General features: G+C 33.9%; 1 protein-coding gene across 1 annotated transcript; it reads left to right on the top strand.

Annotated features, from left to right (window-relative positions):
* Positions 1 to 1,880: 1,880 nt before the first annotated feature.
* LOC107648836 (uncharacterized) lies at positions 1,881 to 24,699 on the top strand. The gene is made up of 11 exons (XM_016352648.3): positions 1,881 to 2,320; positions 2,427 to 2,521; positions 2,602 to 2,659; positions 6,464 to 6,655; positions 6,779 to 6,855; positions 20,798 to 20,880; positions 20,990 to 21,041; positions 23,082 to 23,150; positions 23,927 to 24,013; positions 24,216 to 24,280; positions 24,380 to 24,699. The coding sequence occupies exons 1-11, from the start codon at positions 2,167 to 2,169 to the stop codon at positions 24,492 to 24,494; spliced, it is 1,047 nt and encodes a 348-aa protein (XP_016208134.1). The 5' UTR covers positions 1,881 to 2,166; the 3' UTR covers positions 24,495 to 24,699.
* Positions 24,700 to 25,144: the final 445 nt, after the last annotated feature.

The raw sequence follows: 25,144 nt of genomic DNA, 5'->3' as shown, positions 1-25,144 counted from the left end.
AACGAAAAATATATAACACAGTTTTTATCTTAACATATTTAAATGTTATATGTCAATCTAATAATTAATAAAAAATAATATTATCCAATGTAAAATAGATTAAAAATAAGAAAGAGATTAACAAAATCAATTAACAAAGTTCTTATCTTAAGTTGTCAGATTATTTAAAAAATTAATTAACAAAGTTCGTATCTTACTATATTTATTATATTTATTGTGTTATATGTCAATCTAATAATTAATAAAAAATAATATTTTTTAATATAGAGCATATTAAAAATAAAGAAAAAAATTAACAAAATATACATAGAGATTTTTCATTTTACCATTAGTAAATATAAATTTTTTTACATCTTTTATATGCCAATCGTATGCCAGATGAATAATATTAAATTAATTAATCTTTTTACAATAATTTAAAAAATTAGTAAATGTCAATTTTAGTACTTTTTATAAATAAATGTCAAATTCAATATTCTACATAGTTAATAGTTTAGATAGTTTAGAAAATTATAAACATAGACTTTAATAATATGTATCAATTAATAAACATAGACTTTGATAATACGTATCAAACAATACAAAAAAAATATTGATAAATTTTAATAAATATAGAATATATTTATAGATAAATTTTAGTATTATAGAATATATTTTAGTAGTAGTACTCGATCTATAATTATACAAAAAAAAAAATATAAATTTTAGATGTAAAAATGGAATAAGATAAAGAGTACTTGTCCTTTAAATTTTTTTTTAAAAATTAAAAATTAGTACTCAAAAATAAAATAAACCGTAAATATAAAATACCAATCACTTGTATTATCATAACGTCTATTATTATTTTTCAAAAGGTACCTGTATTTGGCATTGGAATTGGCATAGAAATTGTATCAACTTCCTTGTCAAATCCTCTCACGATGATTTGCAGGTGTCCCTTTCTTAGTAAATGCATGTCAGAATCAAAAGATAGCAAGATGCAGAAAAAAGGATCGAATTTGGCATTGGAATTGGCATAGAAATTGTATCAACTTCCTTGTCAAATCCTCTCACGATGATTTGCAGGTCCCTTTCTTAGTAAATGCACGTCAGAATTAAAAGATAGCAAGATGCAGAAAAAAGGATCGACAACAGTGAGGAATATTTGTAAGTGGAGCAGTTATTTAATTTCCTCACGATTGCAGCAGTTATTTAATGGGTTAATGACTTTTTTTTTAATTATAAACAAAAATGTATTATTACTATTTTGTTCATAAATTTGATTTGTAAAATGAATTATTTGAGGGCAAATAGTGTCTATAAAAATTGGACACCAAACTCTGGTATTGACTTTATATATTGGTAGTAAATGCATGTCAGAATCAAAAGATAGCAAGATGCAGAAAAAAGGATCGAATTTGGCATTGGAATTGGCATAGAAATTGTATCAACTTCCTTGTCAAATCCTCTCACGATGATTTGCAGGTCCCTTTCTTAGTAAATGCACGTCAGAATTAAAAGATAGCAAGATGCAGAAAAAAGGATCGACAACAGTGAGGAATATTTGTAAGTGGAGCAGTTATTTAATTTCCTCACGATTGCAGCAGTTATTTAATGGGTTAATGACTTTTTTTTTAATTATAAACAAAAATGTATTATTACTATTTTGTTCATAAATTTGATTTGTAAAATGAATTATTTGAGGGCAAATAGTGTCTATAAAAATTGGACACCAAACTCTGGTATTGACTTTATATATTGGTATAGATATAATACAATAACATAAAATTTTGTGTCTCTATTTTTTATGTCTTATTTTCAGTATATTATCTTAGAAACAAACTGTTTTCATCTTTTAATCAACAAAAGAGACGGAAAGAGAGTGTGGGTCTGTGTTACTGTGTGTTTACATTATTATTACACAACCCCCTTTTCCGTTCCGATATTCTAACGAACTCAAGAATGGTAGCTGAGCACGCATAAACTCCAACTTAACACCACTTCACACGCCTTTAATTTTCCGCTACCTTTCTTAAATAATGAGAAGAAAAACAGCAACAAAAGCACAGCATGGTTGGTTATGCATATGACTTTAATTCTTAATATATATAGGACAAGAATAAGGTACCATGATTGAAGAGCGTTAAATAAAGTTTCATTTCAACTACTAGCAGTAAGCTAATATTAATGGATTGGTCTAGCTCTGGCATCACTACATGGTTTAGAAGGCATCATCACCACACAAAATTGAGAGTGGTTGGCATTCTTATTTTGAGTCAACTTGTTTCTCTAACTCTTGCTCTCCTAAGCCTCACTTCCTCTCTCATCTCCCAAAAATTCGGTATCGTTATTATTTCCCCAACTCTTTCTTCTTATTCTATTTATTTGTTTGTTTTTGTTAAAGAAAATTTCTGCAGTTTAACATACATGTTGGACATATTATACAGGCGTTTATGCGCCTCTCACTCAGAGTCTCTTTGTCTACGCATCTTTGGCTTTGGTTTATGGAACCATCTTGCTCTTTAGGAATCAAAAACCTCTGGTTTGTATCTATATATATCAAGTGAATTTGAATTTGAATTTAATTTAGGTTTTATGAGTTGCTTATGTTGATCTGTGCAGGGTTTTTGGTATTGGTATTTACTGTTAGGTATTGTTGATGTTCAGGGCAATTATTTGGGTAAGTCTCTGCCTCTCTTTCTCTCTATTGTTCTTATCTATTTTTAGAAATGCTGACGCTAATCTTTTTCTGTTAAATTTAGAAGATACACTAGAACTAGAACTAGAATAAGAAAACTTTGGCAGGTGAGATTCAGATATTAGCTAAAATCATTTGAGCTGGTGAGAAAGCAATTGTAGAATATTTTTATGGGTTCCCCTTTGTGTTTTGGTCAAGCAAGCATTTATTTATTGCCAGATCACCCAAAATGGAGAAATTATTGTATGCTGGAGGATATATTTTATTCCTTGAGAATTATTGTTATCGGGTGAATATTTTTTATTAATATTAACCAATATTTTAAGTTAATATTTTTATTTTTAAATTATTAAAATTTATTGTTTAAAATTTAATGTTAGTGAAATATTAACAAAAAATAATAAAATATATTAGTCATATAACATTGATGTTATTCATTTATGGTAGGGATAAGTACTTTTTTTCGTTTCTAAAGTTTGAGGTCAAAATCAAAATCGTCTCCGACCTTTTTTCGTTATTAAAATCATCCTCAACGTTACAAAACATTATAAAATCGTCATTTTCTACTTTAATTTTATTTTTTTATCAAATTACCCTTATTAAATAATAAAAATAATTAAAAAATTAAAACATCCACCCCCTCCCATTCCCGTAACCCCCCACCCCTCACCCCACTCCCTCACCCCCTCATCGTGACCCCCACTCCTCTTCCCTTTCCTCTTCTCATTCTTTCCCAATCTCCTTCCATCACTTCTTCCCCTTCGCACCTCCTTACTCTCCCTTTTCTCACCACCATCACCACTGCCACCATAGCCAAATCATCATCATGCAATTACTATAATCAGAAGCAGTAATACCAATAATAAATTAACAACAACAATTGTGAAGGGTGAATCAACAATGGTAAAGCAACAACAAAAGCAAAAATAGAAGCAGAAGTAGAAGCAGAAGGCAGAAAGCGAAAGCAGAAAAGTAGAAGCAACAATAGGGCTAGATGGCGACGGGACCTCACTCCAGCGGCGGCAACGGGACCTCACTCCAGCGGCGGCGACGGGACAGGGTTCGGTTTCTTCCTTGGGAGGCGCCGAACCCGCGAACAACCGCCACTGATGACGATGTGAGGAGCAAAGCCGCCGTCGGTGATTTTGCGACGCGAAAGGGAGAAGTGGGTGACTAATCCACCACCACTCCTGGTGGCGGTCTTCCCTTGGAATCGAGACGGAGGACAAAGCAGCGAGGGCTTGCAGAGGCTAGTGGCGACTTCGGGAAGAGGCAGGGAGAACTCGAACAGCGAACAGCGGAGGGTCGGGAGCTGGACGACAGTGGCGGTGCCTCCATGCAAGCTTGCGACGGCCAGTGGCTGCGGGTTGGACGCAGAGGCGGCGGCGGGTGCACCTCCCCCCTTCTTTTTCCCTGCCCCCACCCTCTGCGTGATTCCCCCTTTCCCTTCCCCTTTGTTTTCTTTCTTTTTTTTCTTTTTTATTTTAGTTTATAATTTTTTATAATTTTTTAATTATTTTTATTATTTAATAAGGGTAATTTGGTAAAAAAAATAAAATTGAAGTAGAAAAGAACGATTTTATAACGTTTTGTAACGTTGAGGATGATTTTAATAACAAAAAAAAGTCAGGAACGATTTTGATTTTGACCTCAAACATTAGGGACGAAAAAAGTACTTATCCCTTTATAGTAATATTAGTATTCATTGTAAAAAGACTTTCTTTTTAATATTTATTACTATAAGGTTTCACATTTTTTTAATTGTCATTTTATGAATCGATAAAATACAACTCACCTGAATACTTTGTCAACATGTAATAATTTCTCCCAAAATCGGTATATAGGTTGGGTAATTGGGTTAAAAAGTATGGTCTATGCATATATTTTGAATTTCTTTGTTTCTCGTTTTATGGATGGAAAAAATGATCAGTTTTATATACTAAAATATATTAATACGATTGCCATATATAAGAATACTTTTTTCTTGGAAATTCTTGTGTGCTCTTGCAACACATTTAAGGTTTGCACGAGTTTTCACGGGTAAATTTCGTAAATAGAGTTGGATATTATATATGAATATGCTAGATATAATTTAGTTATAATTTTTTCCTGATTTCTTTTATATTAATTATCTAGGAGTGTTCATGGATCGGATCTGATCTGCATATCCGCAGTGTTTATTCGAATCCGATCCAAAAATTATGAATATAGATCCGATCCGCAAGGCTTTCGAATCGGATCGAATCCGCACACTAATCGGATCGGAGTGTAGATTTTGTGTTGGTATCCGCATATTCGCGTATCCGCAAAAATAAAGAAATAAATAAGTAAATATTCTTTTTATATTTTATTTCAACTAATAATTATCATATATGTTGTATTATTTTAATTTTTTTATTTAAAAAAATATATTTAATATTATTTTAAGATTAAACATATTTAAAAGAATAGAAAAATAAATTTTATTGATATTTTTTTAATAAAAATAAACTTTTAAAAATATTTTTTGTATTTTGCAGATATATCCGATATCCGATTCGATTCGATCCGTAGATGTGCGATCGAATCGGATCAGATCCAACCTTAAAAACTGCGGATATTGATTCTGATCCGATCCGATCCATGTGCACCTCTAAAATTATCGGAGGATAACACGATTTACAATTTTAATGTAAATTACTGCATGTTGCAACGATTTAGTTAGTAGTGTATTATTCAGAATAACTACAGCGTTACAATTTACCAAGATATACGTGGAGTAATTTACCCATCTAAATATTGTAATTCTATAGTGATTTATAGTTGGACAGGTATAAATTGTGCCAACTTGTTACGGATTTAGCTTCGCACAGAGGAATATAAAATAATGATTAAATTTTTAAACTTACAGTAGTCGTAAAAATTGTTATAATGATTTTTAGTGTAAATCGTTCCATCTTGCAAGAGTACAACTAGTTTTTATTATAAATTTTTTATAAAATTCTTTTTTATTATACTGATTATTTTATACTCCTCTAGGAAGCTAAGTCGTGCTAGGCTAATACGATTTATACTCAGTTTAACTAATTACTTTAGGCTGAAACCAAGTGAGATGGTGAGTTATATCCCTAATAAATCATGGGATGTTGCGGTGATTTACGTGACACTACTAACTAATTTGTTGTAGGTACATCGATTAATGTTAAAAACTTAAAATTGTAAATCGTATTACCTACAATGATTAAATCATGTCCTGTAATAATTTACATAAAAAAAAAACACATAAATATAACCAAATTGTATTTAAGATATTCATGTAATTTATTCCGTTTTTACAATGCTCCTTTTTTATTCATAATTTTTTAGAATAATATTAAAAGTTAAGTAAAAAATGAATGATTGTAAATTCTCCTTAAACATACATTAAATATATTTTATATTAATTTTTGAAAAATAATGCTAGAAAAATAATAATATAAAATTATCTTATTTAACTTAATTAATATCTAATAATTATATATATATAATATCTATAATTACATATTTATTTATATCTAAAATTATTTGTTTATTTTAATAATAATTAAGGAATACAAAATAAAAAGTAGATACATTTAAAAAAAAAAAGCAAATTATGGCTCCCAAGTCCCAAACTTTTATTCTGTGTGAATTTTAGATATTGAAGCAATTTCCACAGCGCCACCATTTTACTTTTTTGGCCTTGTATGCAGTTAATAGTTAATTTAGAATTCAGAATTGAAGCAATTTTTCCTGTTATTTTTTTTGCTTCTATGACCTTGTATGCAGTTAACAAAGCATATCAGTATTCATCAATTACTAGTGTGACCCTACTCGATTGTTGGACAATACCTTGGGCCATTGTATTCACATGGATTTTCCTTGGCACACGATATTCTTTATGGCAATTAAGTGGTGCAGCTATATGTGTACTTGGCCTCTGTTTAGTCATGTTTTCTGATAGTGAAGTTGGTGGTGGAGGTAATATTTCTTGATTAATTCTATTGGAACTAAGTCTTCTGAATGTTTTGTAATAATGATAAGATATTCTTATAGAAAATAATAATCCAAGTCTAAATTTTTTATTTTTTATTTTTTCTAAAGGCGGTTCAAAGCCTCTCTTAGGTGATGTACTTGTGATTGGCGGAACACTTTTCTATGCAATTAGTAATGTTGGTGAGGTATGTGAATCAAAGACTATTTATCTTAAACTTTATGATTATAGACGAAGAGAAGAAGATAGCATCTAGAATAAATGACTGAAGAAAGCAAAAGTGGATTTTACTTAGAGAAAGGTTAATTACAAGTTTTATATCTCACAATAATATCCGATATCTAAAAAATTTATAAATATGAGATACTAATTATTTTAGAATCATTTTTAAAATTGAGTTAGGTGCGCACTTAATTTTAAAAAAAAATTCTACGATACTAAAGCTTATTTTCTTCTTCACGTACTGAACTAAGATGGATCACCTTCATTTACAACACGTGTCTACGAAAACCACCAACTTCAGGTGGCACATGTTGCTCAATACATCAACTACTACAATTACATTTTTTAAGAGATAAATTATATTATTTTCAGCCTTAAATTTTTATTAAAATTTTGATATTATTTTTTAAAACAAATATGTATAATATAAAATGATATATTTTTTAAATAGAAAAAAATATTGTGAGTTGAAAAAATGCGAACCAGAAAGAGAATAGATTTTGAGTAAAAAAAATTTCCTTAAATCTTAACACAATAAGACATATGTGTCACGGTTTTGGACACACTCAAATGTAATCGTATTGGCACTTGAACTTATTCAACTTCTTGAGTTAAGACTATATATTAGCCTAATTCTTAATATTTAACAAGAAAGTTAAGAACACAAGAGAAAGGAAGTTTTGGTGGAAAGAACACTATTTTATTACTCAAATATTTGTTATAAATGACTTACCTATCCAAATTATAACTTTCACCCTATTTATAGCCATCCACCTTCTAAATGGATGGTTAGGATTAAATCTAATCAACGGTTCAAATTGATCATCTAAAACTTTCACTACAAATATATATTCTATTATATTTCTCTAAATACTTTTAGATTATTTCATACTACTCTTCATACTTCTATATACACCCACACTCTTTTAGAATACTCTAGGACCTTCTAGAGTCTTCTAGAATCTTCTAGGGTATTCCAGGACCTTCTAGGACATTCTAGAACATTCTGAAACCATCTAGAGCATTCTCAAACACTCTAGAAAATTATACAAACACTGTTAAATTTAACCTTCTAAAATTTACTATGACATTCTTCCCCACCTGTTGCACAGACGTCCTCGTCGCGTTCTATTTATGATAGCGCTCTAGGTGTTCTTGGAAGTGTCATAGATCTTCACTAGCTTCCCAACTATCTTTGATTATCGAGACTCCTTTCCACTTAATCAAGTTTGTATTGGATATTTGGTAGTACTCCTCCTCTACGTCTCATAATACGATTAGCTAAGATCTCTTCGATTTCCTTATCAAAGGATCTAATCATCATGGGAGGAGCACAATTCGAGTCACCTCTACTCAGTTTCTCTCGGTCTCCATGATATGATTTAAGCATACTCACATAGAAGACAGGATGGATCTTCATAGAGGGAGGGAGTTGTACTTTGTAAGCAACCTCCCAAACATGCCCAATTATCTCAAATGGCCCTTTTATATTTGTGAATCAATCTCTTATGAAACTTGCGAAAGGCTTTAAATTATTGTGGAAGAAGTTTAATCATTACCTTGACTCTCACTTGATAGCTTGCATGCCTCTTCTTTTTATCTGTTCATTTCTTTATCTTCGTTGTAGCTTTGTTGAGGTAAGAACGAGTGACATCTTCTTGTTCTTCCCAAGACTTAATCATATGATAAGTTCCAGGGCTCTTTCCTGAGTAAGAGAAAGAAAGAGAGTGTGGTATAAGCAGCAATTGTCTTGTCACAATCTCGAACGGACTATTCCCTGTAGACTCACTCCTTGGCAAATTGTATGAGAACTAGATAATGTCTAGGAGTTTTGTCCAGTCTTTCTGATTAGCGTTTACGAAGTGCTTCAAGTAATACTCGAGTAAGACATTCACTCTCCATCTTCCCATCAGTTTGAGGATAGAATCTTGTCAAGAAGTGAAGTTTCGATCCAAAAAGTTTAAACAGCTTTGTCCATAGTCGTCCTGTGAAGCATGGATCTTGATCACTGATGATGCTCTTAGGTAATCCCCAATACTTTACCACATTCTTGAAGAATAATCGTGCTGCTTCCTCTGCAGAGTAGGAGTAGGTATAAAAGTAGCATACTTCAAAAATTGATCCACTATTACGAGGATAGATCCAAACTCCTCAGACTTCGGTAAGGCAGAGATGAAATCTAGAGAGATACTTTCCCACAGTCGCTCTAATGGAGGCAAAGGTTCCAACAACTCACTTAGTGCCTTATTTTCAATCTTATCTTATTGGCACACAAGATAAGTCTTCACATAGCTCTTCATTTCATCTCTCATTTGAGGCCAATAATAGAAAGATTCAATGAGCGTCAAGGTCCTTCACTGACGTTGGTGACCAGCCCACTTGGTGTCGTGGCATTCTCTCACCAACTTTCTTCTTAGATTTTTCTACTTAAGGACATATAGTCTTCTCCCTTTGGTGTATAAAATGTCGTCTTCTAGTAAAAATCTTTTGTTCTTACCTTCTCTAGCCAACTCTACCAACTTCTTGGCTAATTGATCATCATGTTCTTCCTTGATGATGCATATAATGTCTCCTTTGACCACAGAAATGGCTGCTATCCTGTATGGTGCTGAGACAGGCGGCTTCGCTTCTAACTCCAATTCAATCTTATGATCCACCTTCCTCCTAGATGGTAGTTGCTTTGGCAACTCGGGAGGTATCACATCCTTATTTTTTCAAAGACTTCCTTGATTTTAGGGGGAACATCTTCTCCTTCAAACGTTGTCTCCTCTTATAGTAGAGTCAAATACACCATCTCCCCCTTCTTGAACCCTTTCTTGAGTTGCATAGCAGAGAGCATCGGTGGTCCTCCAACTTTAGAGACTGTAGGGACTATACATGGAGACCCTCTCTCCATGACGCATACTATGTCGTAGTATGACATCGGTATTATATTTGCCTTCCTTTGTATGTCGAGCCCGATGACTATCTTGAACTCATCCATGGGTGCTACTGAGAAATCCACAAAACCTTTTCAAGAACCAAAAATCATCTCAACCCCTTTTTCTACTCTCTTAAGAGGTTTACCCTTAGTATTCATGAGTTTAAATCAACCATTATTTTCAGTGATCTTTAACCCAAGCCTCTTTGCTTCATCAGGCGTGATGAAGTTGTGTGTAGCGCCAGTGTCGATCATAGCCATAATGAATTTTCTATTGATAAAGGATTTGACATGAATCAAGCCTTTCTTTTCTACAGGACTTGCCTCTTTTCCCTTCACAGCATTCATGATTGGACAGACTTCCAACACATTTAGTGACTTGTGATTGTGCCTCTCGTTCTTCGGCAATAGATGCCAAAGTCCCTAGCTTGGGACAGTTAATGCACAAAAATCTGTCTCTCAACAAATTTCTCTCGGCAAGTATACCGAATTGTCGTCAAGTAAAAACTCACAATAGAGTGAAGTCGAATCCCACAGGGATTGATTGGTTGATCAACCTTAATTAGAGGAGTGTTCTAGTTGAACTGAACCAAATTTGAATTGAAATTTACAGAAAATTAAATGGCGAGAAACTTAAATGGCAAGAAATGTAAATAACAGAATGTAAAAGGCAGAAATTAAATTGCAGAAAGTAGATTGCAGGAAATTAAATTGTAGCAACTTAAAAGGGATTGGGAATGATTCAGCATAAATGTAAATAGCAGAAAATTAAAGAAAGGAAAAGATCAGAATGGGAAATTCATTGGGCTTAGGAGATATTGCATTCTCTGGATCAAATCATTTTCATCTCTTCCTTATTCAATGCATTCATTGATCTTTCTTGGCAATCTTAGGTGATTGGATCCCAATGTCTTGGCTCACCAATCTCTCTAAGCTTGAACAATTGCCCAATGTCTTGATTTAATTGCTCATGGGAAGAGATGAAGTTTTGTCACTGATTATACCACACACTTTCATAGATCAAAGTATTGGTAAGATTACATGTCACTATGTCCATCCAACCCCCAACCTAATCCGATGTGAGAAAGCATTTCTAGCATGATTTCCTCATTTCTCTCTCAAGGTTCAGAGGAAATCCAAATATGAACAACTTCTCTGTCAAGATAATTGTTCAATTGAATGAAGATTAAAAGCTTTATAGCAAAATCAAGAGAAAAGACAGAGGAAGAAGAATGAAAACTATTATTGATCTATTGAATTACAACAGAGCTCCCTTAACCCAATGAAGAGGGGTTTAGTTGTTCATAGCTCAATTCAAATCAAAAAGAAAGAAAGAGCAAGAAAAGTAAAGAGAGTACAAAAATAAAATGATTCCAGAGTTCCTAATTTGGGTCCCTGGCTTCTAGCCTTTCTGAACTCCCAGAGCCCCCGCTCAGAGCCTCTCGAGAGCTTCCTTCAATCTTCAAAGACTCTTCTATTTATACTCTTCTTCCCATCTTTAATTGAGCCTTCATTCTATTTGGATGTGGGTCTTGGCCTTGATTGAAGCAAGCTAAAGTGGCTCTCAATGATGTTGAGGAGGGACGTTTGGAAAACTAACGTTTTGCATTCTGCATGGTGCTCAATTGTATTATTTCTGGCATCAATGTTGGTGATCAACGTTAGCAGGAAAACATTGAGCCAAACATTACTTGAAAGAGAGTTAAGAATGGCCACTAATGTTTGCCTCAACGTTGGTTTACCAACGTTATATCCAATGTTGCCTACTTGTGCGTACGCACGCTGCCTTGTGCGTGCGCACATTTTCAATTTTTCTACTTGTGCGTATGCACACTAGGTCATGCGTACGCACACAAGGCATTTTTGGCAGCTCAAATTTGCAATTCTATCGCAGACGTTGGACCCAACATTTGATTGCCAATGTTGCTTCCAACGTTGCCCACTTGTGCGTACGCACGCTGCCTTGTGCGTGCGCACACCTTGCATTTTTCTTCTTGTGCGTACGCACACAAGACAGTTTTCACAATTCCAACTTTTAGTCTCATCGAAGACGTTGGAGGTAACGTTAGTGAGCCAACGTTCCCTCCAACGTTGGCACCAACAATTGTAGAACGTTGCAGCCCTTTCCTCCAACGTTTGAGGCAACGTTGGTGTGCCAACTTTGGCTAACAACATTGCTTCCTCTGCTCCTTTCCTTGGCCTTTTGTTGCTTGCTTGCTTGCCTTTCTTCACCTATCATCAATCAACATATATATCAAAACTTTGCTAGATTCACAAGAATTTGCATCATTCATAATTAACAAGTAGATATAGCATAAATCTTATGAAAATGCATCAAAATAACAATGTTTGATTGAATCAAGGCATGCATAAAATTCTCATCCAAATACTTACTTATTACCTAATAAATGCATGAAACTACCCTAAAACAAACTAAAAATGGCTTGTGAAACTAGCTAAGATGCCCTGTCATCAACAGTCCTTCATTTGATGTGGTCCCTTGCACACAAAGCATCCTCCTTTGGGAATGAAAGCTTTATTCTTTTCTTTGTAATCTTTTTTTGAAGAGTACTTCTCTTCCTTCTTGGTTGAGAAACTCTTATCCTTGTCTCCCCCGCCTTTAGTAGAACTAGACTTGGGTTTAGAGTCTCCCCGATAATACTTAGTGAGTGATTCGGCAACCACGATGGCCTCATCGACATCCTTAACGTTTCTTCTTTGTAATTCTTGCTTTGCCCAAGGTTAGAGTCCATTAATGAAGAAGAACAACGTATCCTCTGATGCTAAGTTGGGGATTTGAAGCGTGAGAGTAGTGAACTCCTTTACATAGTTGCTAATCATACTCTTGTGCTACAACTCCCTCAACTTCTTCCTTGCTTCATAGATCACATTCTCAGGGAAGAATTGTCATTTCAACTCCCTTTTGAAATCTTTCCATGTGGCTATGTTGAAAGTACCCTTCTCTATATCTATACATTTTCTCCTCCACTACAAAGTAGCATTATCAGAAAGGTAGAGAGCTACAGTGCGTACCTTTATTGCTTCTTCGACCACCCCTTGGCTTTCGAAGTACCTCTCCATTTGCCATAGGAAGTTCTCTACCTCTCGAGCGTCCCTCACGCCCTTGAACTCCTTTGGCTTTGGGAGATCAATCTTTGTCCTCTTCTTTATAATGGTTGGTCAAGATTTTGCCTCCTCAAACCAAACTCGAACTTCCTCAAATAGCTTCAAGGAATTCTCAAGCTTCTCTTCAATTTGGAGCTTGCTTTCTTTGAAAGCATCTAGTTCTTCCAATACGTGAGTCTCGAGGGTCTCCTTGTCGTATTCTATCCTTTGGAAGCGCTCATCCATAGATGATAGAACATTCTCCAACATCGAAATTCTCTCTTCTAAGAAGTTAGAGTTCTTACCTCTAGACTCACTTGAAGAGCGAACCTTTTTGCTTTTCCATTGAGAAGGAATAATATCACTTCCCCCTTGAGACTTAACATGCTCCATGGTTACACTAGAAGTCATACACACAAACCACTTGTGCTCCCTCTCGAATCTTGCTCTGATGCCAAATTATCACGACCTTGGACATACTCCAATGCTACTGTGCCGACACTTGGACTTACTGAACCTCTTGAGCTAAGACCAAGTCAGCCTAACCCTCAGTATTTAGCAAGAAAGATAATAACACAAGAGAAAAGAAGTTTTGGTGGAAAGAATATTTTATTACTCAAGTGTTTATTACAAATGACTCACCAACCCAAACTCTAACTCTCACCCCCTATTTATAGCCATTCACCTCCTCAATTGATGGTTAGGATTAAATATAATGGGTTAAGTACGATTTTGGTCCCTAAGGTATAGGTCAAAAAAATTTTTTGTCCCCAACCTTTTTTTGCACACAAAATCTTCCCTAAAGTTTAACTTAGTTTTAAAACCGTCATTCGGACCAAAATACCCTTCTCCTTCTTCACAAAAATACCCAGTTTCTATTATTCTTTTTGTTCTTTTCCATCACAGCAGCATCTCTTCTTCTTTTTCCTTCTTCTTCATCACAACACCAATAGCAACAATAATAAAATCAGAAGCAAAATCAATGTAATAAACATAAAAAATAGAATCAGAAATAGAAGCTTAAACAGAATCAAAATTAGAAGCATAAGAAACAGAAGCAAAAGAACAATCATAAGCAGAACAAATCAGAAGCCCAACAACAATGAAATCAAAGAAACAGAATCAGAATCAGAATCAGAAGCACAAAAATAATAAAATCAGAACCAGAATCAGAAGCAGAAGAAACAAAAGCAGAAGAACAATCAGAAGCAGAAGCAGAACAAATCAGAATCAGAAGCAAAATAAATTAAAAATAAAATCGGAACCCTAGGGAGAACCAGCGGCAAGAACGCGAAGCGGCGGCAAGGTCAGTAGCACCAGCGGCCGTGGCAGCAGCGGCGGCAATGGCAAAGCACGACGGCAATGAGGCACCCCTCTTTCTCTCCCTGGCCATGCATTTTTTCTCTCTCTTCGCGAGCTCTTCGATGGCGGCGGCAATGCGTGGTGGCAAGGCTCGCGTCTCCTCTCTCCCTCATGAGCTCTCTCTCCCTCTGATTCTAATTTTCAACGGAGACGGCGACTCCAAGCCTCACCGACGTTGTCCCCGCCCCCTCCCCTTTTTCCTCTTCCTTTCTTTCCCCTCTTCTTCCTTCCCCCCTCTCGCGTGATTCCCTTCTCCCCCTCATCCATTCTGTTTCTCTTTTTTTCTCCTTTTTTATTTTATAATTTTTTGGGTTAGGGGTAATTTGGTAATAAAATTTAAAATTTAAGTAAAAAGGACAATTTTAAAACTGAATTAAACTTTAGGGACGATTTTGTATGCAAAAAAAGGTTAGGAACAAAAAATATTTTGGCCTATACCTTAGGGACAAAAATCATACTTAACCCAAATCTAATCAACGGTCCATATTGATCATCTAGAACCTTTACTACAAATATCTATCCTACCACATTTCTCTAAATTATTCTATATTATTTCATACTACTCTTCATACTATATATACACCCACACTCTTCTAGAATATTCTATGACCTTCCAGAGTCTTCTGGAATCTTCTAGGGTATTTCGAGACTTTCTAGGGTATTCTAAAACATTCCAAAATCATCTAGATCATTCTCAAACATTTTAGAAAACTATACAAATACTATTAAATTTAACTTTAAAAAATTTACCGTGATATTCCAGAGTCTTTTAGAATTTTCTAGGTTATTTTGGGACCTTCTAGAACATTCTAGAACGTTTCAAAACCATTTAAAGCATTCTCAAACATTCCAAAAAACTATACAAATACTATTAAATTTAACATTCTAAAATTTATCGTGACACCTGTGACTAATATATAAAGATTATAAAATAAGTTGTCTTTTATGGTTAATTTTTTAACTATTTTATACAAAAATAAAAAATGAGATTCATCATTATCTTTCTCACTTCTGCGACTCTGTGCATTTCATAAAGTATTCTACCGGGTTTAACGACAGCTACCCAATATTCGGGAGATCTCTTTCCCAAACACATACGCGTTTCGGTTGGTCTTACTTTAACTGGTTTGTCTGAAAATATCCGTACCCATATTTGTTTACCTCGGCGGAAATTTTGTGACATTGCCCACCGACCTGCTTCTATTTGTCTAGATATGATCCAAGCGGATTCAAGTACCTAAAGAGCATATCTTCCGAAGCAAATATGATTACCCCAATAGGATATTTTTTTCATTTTTTCTCTATGTTGCTTACAAAATCTGGTTCTTTTGGGGTTATAGTTGATAGTTGTTTAAAAATCTCATCACTATTTCAGAATCGTACATGAGATTTTCACCTCATACAGCTCCTCGCAAATAAAACAATTATAAAATAAATTTATCCAATACCAATAAAAATTAAACACCAATATCTTAAGTACTATAGAGCTTCCCATAAAGTAAAGTAAACGTGAAAAATAAATAACTTAAACATTAAATTCACAAGATCTATTTGCTGCAATTTCATATTGACAAATTCTCTCAACTTTATTGTAATATTTGTTATCACCTCCTTTTTAACATAAGTATATAAAAGACCAAAAATATTTGGTAACAAAAAAAATTTATTCAAAATTAATTAAAATTTATTAATTAGTATAATAATTAATTAATATTAAATAAGATAAATTTTAATTTTTTTTCCTAATATTACCGAGGAGAATCTAACAGACAAAAGTTACAATAAATAATCATAAAAAAAAAAAAAAAACACAATTACAAAATACACTCAAAAGAGGGATTCTTTTAATGCTATTACTACCTACAACAACGCGCTCACCATTGCAACCACCTTTGGTTGCCTTCTCCAACAACAGACCGACTTCAACCAGGGTACGCAATTGACGTTTCACAATTAATCAGAATTTTAAAATTAATCAAATTTTAAATATAGTTATTAATAATAGATATATTTAATTTAATAATAATCCAGAAACATAACAATATTTTAAAATGAAAAATGTTTTTAATTTTTCATCTATAAAATTTTATCCTTAATACTATAATTAGTATTTGTTCAGTAGGTCGGTTACCGGACGATTCGGGTTTGGACTTCCGGGGAGTGGTAGGGGTTCGTCAGGTCGTGGATTGCCGGGCTGGTGTGTGCGAGGTCCCGGGTACTTCGTGTAGGAAGGGGGGTGTCACCTGCAAAGACACTCCGACGCTTTTGTCAGTAAAAGTATAGGCGAAAAGGGGTGATGTGATATGTGACGTACCTCGAGAGAAGGGCGAATCCTTCCCCTTATATACTGTGTCAGGAGTGGGCCCTACAAGGACAGGCCCACTTTCTCTGGGACGTTTTTTCACAGCCGTGAATGAGTTGTCCGGGACACGTGTCCGGGTTGGTTGCGGGGCGCATCACCCGTGACCGTCCAGGTCGGGTGGCGCTCGGGTCGGGTCGACCCGTGGAGGGTTTGGGCTAGGCCGTAACAAAATCACATGAGAAAGACAAAGTTTTCCTCCAAAAAAAGCGAATAATATACATTCCTTTAGGAAATAAATATCTATACACACATTTTATTTTTACGAAACAAAAAATGAGAATGAAAAGGAGGAAGCACTATGATGCGTGAGGCATAAGTTTGTTGATGGAGACACTAGGTAACTCGTCTTTGATGAGATAGCATTATTATCATTATCACTGAATGGAATAGGTCTTGAAACAACTGGCTTCCATTTCCATATAAGATTAGCATACTCAGGATGATCTACAAAGGGATTCCGGTTATGCTGATACATTTTGCATATTCTTTCATTTCTCAACTTCTCTTCCCTCGAAGGGGGATCCACTTCGTTCCACTTCAATAATGTGGAAAGCAACCCCATCTCCCTGTTCTTAATACTTGGTCTCTTTGATTTTCTTTGGGCATCGGATTATGGCGGGGAGTCGGGTTGCCGTGTGGGGTGTTTCCATGTTGCCGTTTATTGGCGGCGACGACCTGGCTGACCTCCTCGTCGTTTATGTAGTCTCTGGCAACGTTTTGGATCTCGTGCATGGTCTATACTGGCTTGGTGATGAGGTATTTGCGGAAGTCTTCGTTCATGAGTCCGTTGGTTAAACAGAGGCTTGCGACGGAATCCGTGAGTCCATCAATCGTTAGGCATTCATTGTTGAAGCGGTCCAGGTATTTTTGTGTGGATTCGTCTTGTTTCTGTGTGACCCCTAATAAGCTGATGGGGTGTTTAACTTTGGTGATTCTGGTGGTGAATTGGGCCATGAACTTCCGTGAGATATCGTGGAAGCCAGTTATGGATCCGTTGGGGAGGGCGTTGAACCATTTGATCGCAGGGCCAGCTAAGGTTATCGAGAAGGCCTTACACCGGATCATGTTGGCGGCTCCTTCCAGGTTCATCCTAGCCTCGAAGGCCGTTAGGTGTTCCCAGGGATCGTTGGTCCCGTCCTATTTCATGTCAGTGGGCTTGTTGAAGTCCTTCAGGACTTTGGCTCTCAAGGATTTTTCTGTGAATGGGATGGCTTCCATTATCACGTGCATGTTTTCTGCTCGTTTGGCCTCCCGATGGTGCCGTCGTTCGTCTTCTCCGCATCGGTGTTTCGGGTCTAGGGAAACGCTGCAATCGTGCTGTTTGCAGTGTTGTTGCTCAGGGGGCCAGGTGTTCCTGGTATCGCGATGAGATTAGGTCCTGGAGGTCGCTTGGCTTGTATGCTCCGGGTGGTACCGTTCTTTGGGTGTGACTCGGCCTTTGGGGTTTTGCACCCTGAGGCACAACTCTTGGATTATCTGGACCGCCTTCTCTCCCAGGTCATCGGGTGGCCGGGCTTCAGTGGAAGGACGATTGTCCTCTCTTGGTTGTTGCTGGGTTGGGGTTGGTTGGCGATGTGCCGCGTTTATTATCCTCCCATGGGTGGGAGGAGCATTATCTTGGAGTTCGGGAGTTGGGCTTTGTGGGTTTGAGTTGGGGTGTCGGGTGGAGGATTGCTCCTCGAGGTTCTCCGTCATGCCGCCACGATTTGGCTGTCCCCCGTATCTGTGCAAGAACCTTGAGAACTTTCTTGATCTATTGGCTCCTGAGAGGTCTGAGCTTGGCCACGGTGGTAGCATTTAAGGAGGTCGTTCATGATGTCATGGCGACAGAGTTGTCATAGGTGAGGCGGCGGATGACAGAGGTTTGGAACCTAGTGTTGAAAGAGGTGACCTCGTGGGTTTGGAGGAAGAGTTTGAAGAGTTCAAAAGAAGAAGCAACCTCGGTGGGCATGGAGCCGATGTAGAGGGAGAAGATGGGGCCATGGCGCTTGGAGAGACGGATGAGGGAGTGGTGAATGAGAGGGTCCAAGAGGTGGAGGTGTCCCACTAAAGGGAGGTGAGACTTTGGGCTCAGAGGATTTGGAATTTCACCGTTGGAGTAGGGCGAGGGTGCATAAAGAGTGTTATCACTAAGAAGGTAATTGCAAGTAACATTGTTCCTTTGGGATTTCGCCGTTGGAATAGGGCGAAGGTGTGTTATCGCTGCAAAGGTGATGTAAGTTAAGGAAACATTATTCCTTTGGGATTTTGCCGTTGGAGTAGGGCGAAAGGGTGCGTAAACATGCAAAGGTGATGCAAGTTAAGGAAACATTATTCCTTTGGGATTTCGCCGTTGGAGTAGGGCGAAAGGGTGCATAAACCTGCAAAGGTGATGCAAGTTAAGGAAACATTATTCCTTTGGGATTTCACCGTTGGAGTAGGGCGAAAGGATGCATAAACATGCAAAGGTGATGCAAGTTAAGGAAACATTATTCCTTTTTGCTCTCAGTTACACGCAAGAAATCTGAGTTTGATGATTGCTCTTCTGGGTTATCCGCCATGCCGCCACAATGTTGCAAAGTCCCCACAGACAGCGCCAATGTACAAGATGTCTCTGGTACGGGTTGAGAGATGGATCGAGAACTTGCGGGTTGAGGCAGATGCCGGATCACTTGCCTAGAGCAATGGGGGGTGGTACCTGCAAAGACACTCCGACACTCAAGTCAGAATGGATCTAAGAGGTAAAAGGTATGAGGAATGAATGAATACCTGGAGGGACCTGGGTCTTCTATTTATAGGTGATGGTGAATATCTTATCTTATCTTATTTGGCTAAGATAAGGGAGATTTTGAATTATCTTATCTTATCTTATCTTATTTGGCTAAAATAAGAGAGACGTTTGAATTCGAAAGTTGGTTAGGAGCTCTAATGGGCTAGTTCCGAGCCTTCTGAAAGGATGAAGGGGGTCGGACCCTGATAACCGAATTCGAGAACCGTTCTGGGTGTAAGATCCGTGGGCCGGATCCGTAACAGTATTTATAATTAGTGTCAATCATATTTATTAAAATTCTGGTAAAAGACTGCATATATATATATATGATTCCTTTAGAGATTGTGTACTAAATCCTGCGAAAGCTGGTACTTTATGTGGACACGTGTTGTAATTAAAAGTCAGCCACGATAGTTATAGTGAGGCAGAAAATATCAAAATAGATTTTAACATGATAGAACTTCATTTAATTATTAGATGGTATCAGAGCTTACTCAATTCAATAATATTGTTAAGCTACCCACTATATTCCAGATGATCATTTTTTAGAGAGACGATACAATTCTCATATATTTTAGAGATACCACCTTTAAATTGTGAGTAGGATTGGAAATAGATTAACTGATTAAGTGGCCTTCCCGGAGCCTACAAAGTACAAACCTATCTTATAATAGCCTAAATATATTAATATATCAAGTTACTCACAAATTATTTTTATAGGTCTATCAAATCTTAGGCCTACTGCTAAAATATAAATAAATATATAAATAACTTTTTATATTTAAAAAATTATTAAAAATTTTAATTTTTTATATTTTATCACAAATACTTTTGTATATTTTAAATATTTTAAAAATTCAAATATTCTTATAAACATTAAATTTGTTATATTATATATAAGTAATTTTTGTTAAAAATTCATTTTTTTAAATAATATTTTTTATTTTTATAAAAAAATTATTAGACCAATCTTTTGACAGACTTTAAATTAGGCTAATCTCAATAATAGATCATTCTTAGTTTTTGAAAACAATTCTATAACAAATTATAGGCCAAATTCGGACTAATTAACTATCTTATAAACTTTGGTCTATTTTTATTCTCTAATTATGAAGCATCCTTATTTTTTGAGTTAATTTTTGAAATTAAATTAGACTAATTCAATTTTATTAGTCATATAACTCATTGCAAACCTTATATAGATATCAGAATATGTATAACCAAATAATATCTAACATTTATCAACTCTAACCATATATATAAATAAATAACAAGATGACAATTGCTTGCTTAAATTGTTATTTGGAGTCTAATATCACAAAAATTGAATTCAACTCAAACTTTATTTCAAATAATATATTTTAATTTTCTAACTTGATAGGACTCGGTTGCCTTTCTATGTGTCGCAGGAATTCTGTGTTAAACATAAAGATCGTGTTGAAGTAGTTTTCATGCTTGGTCTTTTTGGATTCTTAATCAGTATTCTTGAAGTGTATCCTTTTTTATATTCTAGTTTAAAATTTTAGAAGAAATATAATGCAAGGTAACTTGTGTTTCTAAATTTAAAATCCTCAACATTTCTGTTATTTCTAATCATACAGATTTGTTATAGAATTGAAGATGCTGGAATCAGTAAAATGGTCTCCAGATATAGTAAGTTATAATCTTCTAATTTTTAACTATTATTTTACATTAAGTATTTTTCCTCTTTTAGAGTACTACAACATTTTTAGTGTATGGTTATATTTTAAGACCATGATCATAATTAATAAAAACCATAATCATAAATTTTTTGTCATCCTTTTTTTATCTTAGGTCACGATTTTCAGACCGTGATCTATTCTGATATAATTATAATTCTATAATCATTGTTTTTTGTTTTAGGTCACAGTTTTCTACTTGTGACTTATTCTAATGTGACTATAACCCTATAATCATAATTTTTTTTAATATAAGGTTACAGTTTTTTTTGTCACAGTTATCACTTTTTCTATCAATTACTCTTTCTAAATGCTTAAACAATGCATCTTCCACCAGCATTATTTATTATATCTACACTTTTGCTTTTTTCAACTTTTTTTAATGATCGTCTGTCTCAGAAACACCTTCTAGTGAGGTGCTCAATTGAGCTTTTCAATTAAGATTCTGCTAAGATGTTGTGTATTTACTTATTATTTTTTAGAGTTACTTAGTTGCTCTCAGCCTCTCAATGTTCTTTCTACTGTGTTGGTCTACCTCATAATAAAAACACCTAATAGTTTCAAAATGGCTCTTTTAATAATAATACTAATAATAATAATGATAATAAATCATTTTTACCTTTCAAAACATGCTATTAGTCTTTTAATTTGTAATTGCTTTTAATTAATAAATTAATTTGTTTGATTTTGTTGTTGTATTAAATATGAAAATAAAAATTAAGATTTATATATTTATTTATAATTTATGTTTATTTTGTTAATTTAACACGTTATATATATATTGTTAAACTTTTATATTTATTAACCAACTACTATCATTTTTTAGATATTTTTTATTTTTCCATATTATCATTAGCTCACTTTTGTTTCTCTTTAAATTTTTTCTATTTTTTATTAGTATTTTTTTAATTTTTATAGGTAGTTGATAAAAATTTAAATAAATAAGGTTTCTTTAATAAATTATTACATTTAATAGTTTAATTTTATTTAAATCAGTTAGACTATTAAATTTTTAAACTAATTGCTCAACCAGTTCAATAACGGATCTGGTTCTTAGAATTTTGGTTACAAATTATAATAGTTAATTTTTTTAAGTCATAGTTTTAAACTGTGACAATAGATCCTTTTAGGTTACAATTTTATAAAACCATAAGTATAGAGTCTTTTAGGCATGTTTTGAACCTTGAATAAAGACACCTTTTAGGTAACAGTTTTATAAAACTATGGCCATAAATACTTTTTGGTCATGATAAAAAATTGCGACTATAAAACCACAACTATAGATGTTTTTAAATCACGTTTTTATAAAGTTGTGATCATATACTCTTTTAGGTCATTCATTTAAATTGTATGTGACTATAGAATTTTTAGGTTAGGTTTTAAAACCATGAACACAGACTATTTTAAATAATGCTTTAAAACCTTGACTATAAATTCTTTTAAGTTATAGTTTAAAATTGTGACTATAAATTTTTTTAAATTACGAATCTTTTAAAATTTATGAACAAAAAGTTTTTTAGGTTATGATAAAAAACAGTGATCATAGAGAGTTTTAAGTCATAGCTTTTAAATTTGATTAAAAAACTAAGAAAACTATGGCATAAAACCTAAAATGTTGTAGTGAGTTCTAGTAAAAATGTTAGTTTATTCTTGTGTGAGCTAGTAAGTCCAACTTGAAAATATATTATAAAAATTCACTGGATAAATTATGGAAGAACTTGATTTCTTCGTGTGTGTCTCTATCTATAATGTGTTGAATCAAGAAATTGTATTCATGGAGCACTTAGTTATATTGTGTTCCATCAATCGAAAGAGTGAAATAGGACAAATACCAACAATTTTAATTTTATAATAATAAAACTCGGTACTTTTATTTAAAGTGTCATTCCATCACAAATAACCTTGCTCTAGTTTCTTCTTTTTCAGCAATACCGTATATCTGTGTGTCTAAACTTTATAGTAAACGTTTAATTTGTATTCTATCTTATATTAGGTACTTGCTTTTGCCGGCTTTGCTGCATGTGGCCTCATCTTTTACACACTTGCTCCTTTTGTTTTAAAGGTTTGTTTCGTTGAATGGGCTAATCTTACCATACTACTCCTTTCTCCAAATGAACAAGACATATTTGCATTTTGAGGGATTATTCAATACTTATTGCAAAACTGTCTATCATCTTATTGATTTTGGACTAGCATTTAAGTTTTGCTTCATTGTATTATAGAATAGATAGTTTTGCTTCTAACATTGTCCCACCATAATTTGAGATGAACAATTATTGAAAAGAGTGAGATGGACCTGAAAGTCACACTTAACATTACAGTTAAGCAAAATAGGTAACAATGAAAGAAAAATGGAAATAGGGAAATAAAAATCATCCCCTCCAATCTCTTTTTCATTTCCATCACCTCCATTGACATTCACCCAGCATTTTAGAAGCATTATGGGTTCTCAATTTTTTCAATCTACCCATTTTTCTATAGAATTTAAATCTTTTAAAGTGAAATAATCTGCAAAATGATAAAGTAAAAACATTAATTATTATTAAATTTGTAATTCTTATCAATGTAAATTTTACTATTTTAATTTAAGAATAATTAATTTTTTATTTTATGCTTTTACCCTTTTTTTACTTTAAAAAAATTTAATCATGTTAATTGTTTATCTTAAATTTAGTGATGGAACAATATTGATATTATTTAAAATTCTTTTGAATTAAAATGAAATATTTGAAATATTAGAGAATAAATTAAAACTTAACTTGGGAACACAATATTACTTTATCCTTATATTATATATTCAGATGAACATCTTTTTGAGTGGAATTTTTCTCCGTGCAGTTGAGTGGGGCAACAATGTTCAATCTTTCTGTTCTAACTTCTGATATGTGGGCAGTGGTTTTCAGAGTTTTCTTATACCACCAAGAGGTACTAATTTCTTGAAGTATGACTTCCACGTTCTCTGATTCGATGAGTAGTACTAAAAAGTATGAGCCAATTAGGCCACCAATCCATTTGTCGGTTGCAAGTGACATGCTAAATCAGCTGGTTTTATATTTTTGATGCTACGGTTTGTTTGTTTCTCAAACACAAAAATACAATGTGACACAATGTTGACGTTTAATTGCAGGTGGATTGGCTGTACTTTGTTTCTTTTGCGATTACAGTTATGGGTCTCATCATTTACTCTCTAACGTATGCAGTGAAATCAATCTTCTTCCAACTTTTTTTCTCTTTGTCAATCATAATAATACAGTGTTGCTGATTATTGTTACTGTTTTTATTTTTAATCAGAGAGAAGGATCCTGTTCCAGCATCACCGGTTATTGAGGATGGGAATCTGAACACCGAATACCAAATGCTCTGTGATCAAAGCACATCATCTGTAAATAATTCTATTGCTTCGTGAAGAGATCTAGCTTTGTAAACTTGTTACAGTAGTAGTCGTTATTTGGTTAGAAGCTCAAAATTGTACTTTACTTATAGGTTTGGTTTAGTTTTAATAAAATAAGCTAATTAACTTTTACACGACGGATGAAGTTGTGTAATACACCAATAAGCCCAATTTGGTGTATTAAAGTTCAACTGCTTTTGCTTATGACAATATAATAAAATAAGACATTGAGAATAAGATAAAAAAAATAATAAAAACACAAAATTTTTTGTTTTTATATTCTATTTGATATTAAACTAGAATAAATTATAAAAATTTAATTTATTTTTATTTTTTATTCAAAAAATTTAAAAAAAAATATAATAATAAAAAATATAATTATAAAATTAACAAGAATAATAAAAGAAAAAATAAAAAATAAATTGTGTTTTTTGTTAATATCTCTATATCAGAACGGATATTATGGTGTGGATGGAAAAAAAAATCCACACCTGTGGATATTATGTGGCAAGCTTCTTAGATGAGCACGTTTTGGTTGGCCATAATTACAAATTCAGCTGATGAGATACTAGGTCAGAGAGAAGCAGCGGTTTTACAGTTGTACTGCACATTGAAGAAAAGTTAATTAGTGTAATTAGATGCTAATTATTTTTGGGCTGTTGGGG

This window comes from Arachis ipaensis, chromosome B6 (assembly GCF_059453495.1).
Source record: "Arachis ipaensis isolate K30076 ecotype BB chromosome B6, ASM5945349v1, whole genome shotgun sequence".
Taxonomy (NCBI): Eukaryota; Viridiplantae; Streptophyta; class Magnoliopsida; order Fabales; family Fabaceae; genus Arachis; species Arachis ipaensis.
The sequence above is the reverse complement of the archived record's forward strand: the minus strand, read 5'-3'. Positions and strand labels throughout refer to the sequence as shown.